The 2,527-nt window shown below is 38.1% G+C and overlaps 1 protein-coding gene across 1 annotated transcript in view; it reads left to right on the top strand.

Moving 5' to 3' along the window:
* LOC106872389 (putative tRNA (cytidine(32)/guanosine(34)-2'-O)-methyltransferase) overlaps positions 1–2,527 on the top strand; it is a 9,775-nt gene that overhangs the window by 5,069 nt on the left and 2,179 nt on the right. Inside the window, exons 6-7 of the mRNA XM_052976923.1 lie at positions 89–142; positions 1,008–1,110. Coding sequence (XP_052832883.1) covers positions 89–142; positions 1,008–1,110 — 157 coding nt within the window. The remainder of the gene's footprint in view (positions 1–88; positions 143–1,007; positions 1,111–2,527) is intronic.

Genomic DNA, 2,527 nt, shown 5'->3' with positions numbered 1-2,527 from the left:
CCCCAATTCTCTCTCTCTCTCTCCTTCTTCTTCTTCAACTTCTTCTGCAGTTGTCTTAACCATTTCTTACTTTTCTAAAATATTTCAGGCCCTCAACATCACAACTCATGTATTGAAACCTGGTGGCACATTTGTTGCTAAGGTGAGTAGTTGAATGGTGGCATTGTCTCTTCACACACACACACTCATGCATTTTTTGTTGTTTTATTTCTTTTTTTTAACCATTTGGTCTCACAGACAGAAGAGCAGCACTTCTGACATTTTATGTTTCCCTGAGTCTCCAAGAAGGAGGAATTTGTCCTCAAACTAAAGAACTGCCCATAATGTATGCAACGGCGTGGATGCCACAAAAGATACCCAGGGTGGTGGAGGTGGTGTTAACTCAGGTGAGAGATCAAATCTACCATCCAAGAACAAACAGTCAGCTCATTATTGTCATCATCATCATCATCATACTGAGCTGGCAGAATCATTAGCATGCTTAGTGGCATTTCGTCCATTTTAACATTTTGAGTTCAAATTCCACCGAGGTCAACTTTGCCTTTACGTCAGTGAAAGAAGTATCAGTTTCACACTGGCATTTAGACCAAATCTGTTAGAATTCCTTCAAAACACATCCCTTGGACGGCTGCAATATTTTCATCGACCCTGAAGTGATGAAAGGCAGCATTCACCTCACAACAACTTGAACTCAGTATGCAGAGAGTTGAAACAAATTCCATGAGACAACTCATCCTTCGCTCTACCAGCTCTGCCAGTTTCCCATCAAACATACATTTTACCGATACTCATCAGGACTGTGGCTGCTCCCTCCACCACCATCGCCCTAGCAGCCGTTTATTTCTTTATTTGAGTTACTTCCCTTAGCATTACACAAAAACATAGGAAACTTTCTACAGCTATGCTGTCTTCGTGCCTAATTCGAAATTCATTGTTATTATCATTAATGTCCCTGTTTTGTATAGTAACCTTCTATATTCTATTTGTTTCTGTCTATTCTTCTTCAGATATTCCGGGGCAAAGATGTCACCCTGCTTTATTCTCAACTCAAAATCTTTTTCCCGCTGGTAACTGTCTACAAACCTCGTAGCAGTCGCAACTCTAGTATAGGTAGGTTCTTGTTTTGCTGTTTAATTCTGGGTCGGTCCTGATGGAGCAGACCTTTGTTCAAAGACATTCCAGCCATGACCACCACCATAATTTTTTTTTTTTTAATCAGGGAGTACATAATCCTATGTGTCCATTTTTTTTCTTTAAATGATAGAATTGCATTTGAAAGATTTGACTGCTATTTCTAGCAAGTTATGTAATTGAGTAGAAATTCTCTTTTACTTATTTAGCCCCAAGTCAATCCTGAGTGAACAACACTATGATCAAAGGCATTCTAGTTGTGACCATCCAGTCTTTCCTCCAGAAACAGTGCATCTATAACCACTTCATTCAATATGGCAGGGTGAGACGTGAAGAAGTTTAGGCTGCTATGTCTAGCAAGTCAAGAGATGGTGCAGAGGCGACGCCATTGCTTCATATATTCTAAGAGGCAAAAGGTGTTAGTGATGATGGTTTAATTCAATCCACTGGACATGTTCGTTTTGTTCTGGAATTGACCAACAAACTAAATTATCCTGATGATGTCTGACTGTTTGGATGTCTCCATCACTTTCCAATCCTGGAACCTAGCTACATTGAAGATGCTAACGATTTCCTAAGTCACAGTGGTTGGTGTATAAAGCCACAAACACGTCATACCTTCTCATTTCCTTTGTCAGTTTGGGATCTAACATTTTGATATTGTTGAATACATTTGAAAGAAAAACAAGGAAGTTGGAATAATTGGTGCATGAAATATTAGGTTTGTACATCCTCTATTTCTGGCGTGGTAAACATCATTCACAAATATCAGGCACACCTTGTGTGTGTGTGTGTGTATGTAGAAAGAGAGATTACTTTTGGGGTAATTTTGTTTCCCCTGTCAAGTATGTTGTGTTAGCTCATCCTTCATTTGTGGCTCAGTGCACTCTGTATGTTTATGCAGACACACATACGTACTTGTTTGTGTGTAAAACCAGAAAAGAAACATTGTGTTTACCCTCCTGTTAATATGAACATAAGTATTAAACATATTAATGTGTTTAACACTTTAATGTTCCACCAAGGTTGGATGTGCCTTCCATCCTTTTGGGGTTGATTAAATAATTACCAGTTGAGCACTGGATTCAGCTTCCTTCCTCAAAATTTCAGGACTTGTGCTTGTAACTGAAAGAATTATGTACGTATGTATATATATGTAAGTGTGTGTGTATGCGTATATATATATATATATATATATATATTATTAAATATCTTTGCAGAAGCCTTTGTTGTTTGTGAGAAATATTCCCCTCCAGAAGGTTATCTACCGAACATGTCTAATCCATTGTTGGATCAACAATATGGTAAGTTGTTAGCTTGTCTTTCTTTTAGTTGTCCTTGCTTTTGTTTTTTAGTTCTTCTATATTCTCACTGCCTGGTTATGCATTATATTATT

Source organism: Octopus bimaculoides, chromosome 26, assembly GCF_001194135.2.
Source record: "Octopus bimaculoides isolate UCB-OBI-ISO-001 chromosome 26, ASM119413v2, whole genome shotgun sequence".
Classification (NCBI taxonomy): domain Eukaryota; kingdom Metazoa; phylum Mollusca; class Cephalopoda; order Octopoda; family Octopodidae; genus Octopus; species Octopus bimaculoides.
Note: the sequence above shows the minus strand (reverse complement) of the source record. Positions and strands in the feature narration are given on the sequence as shown.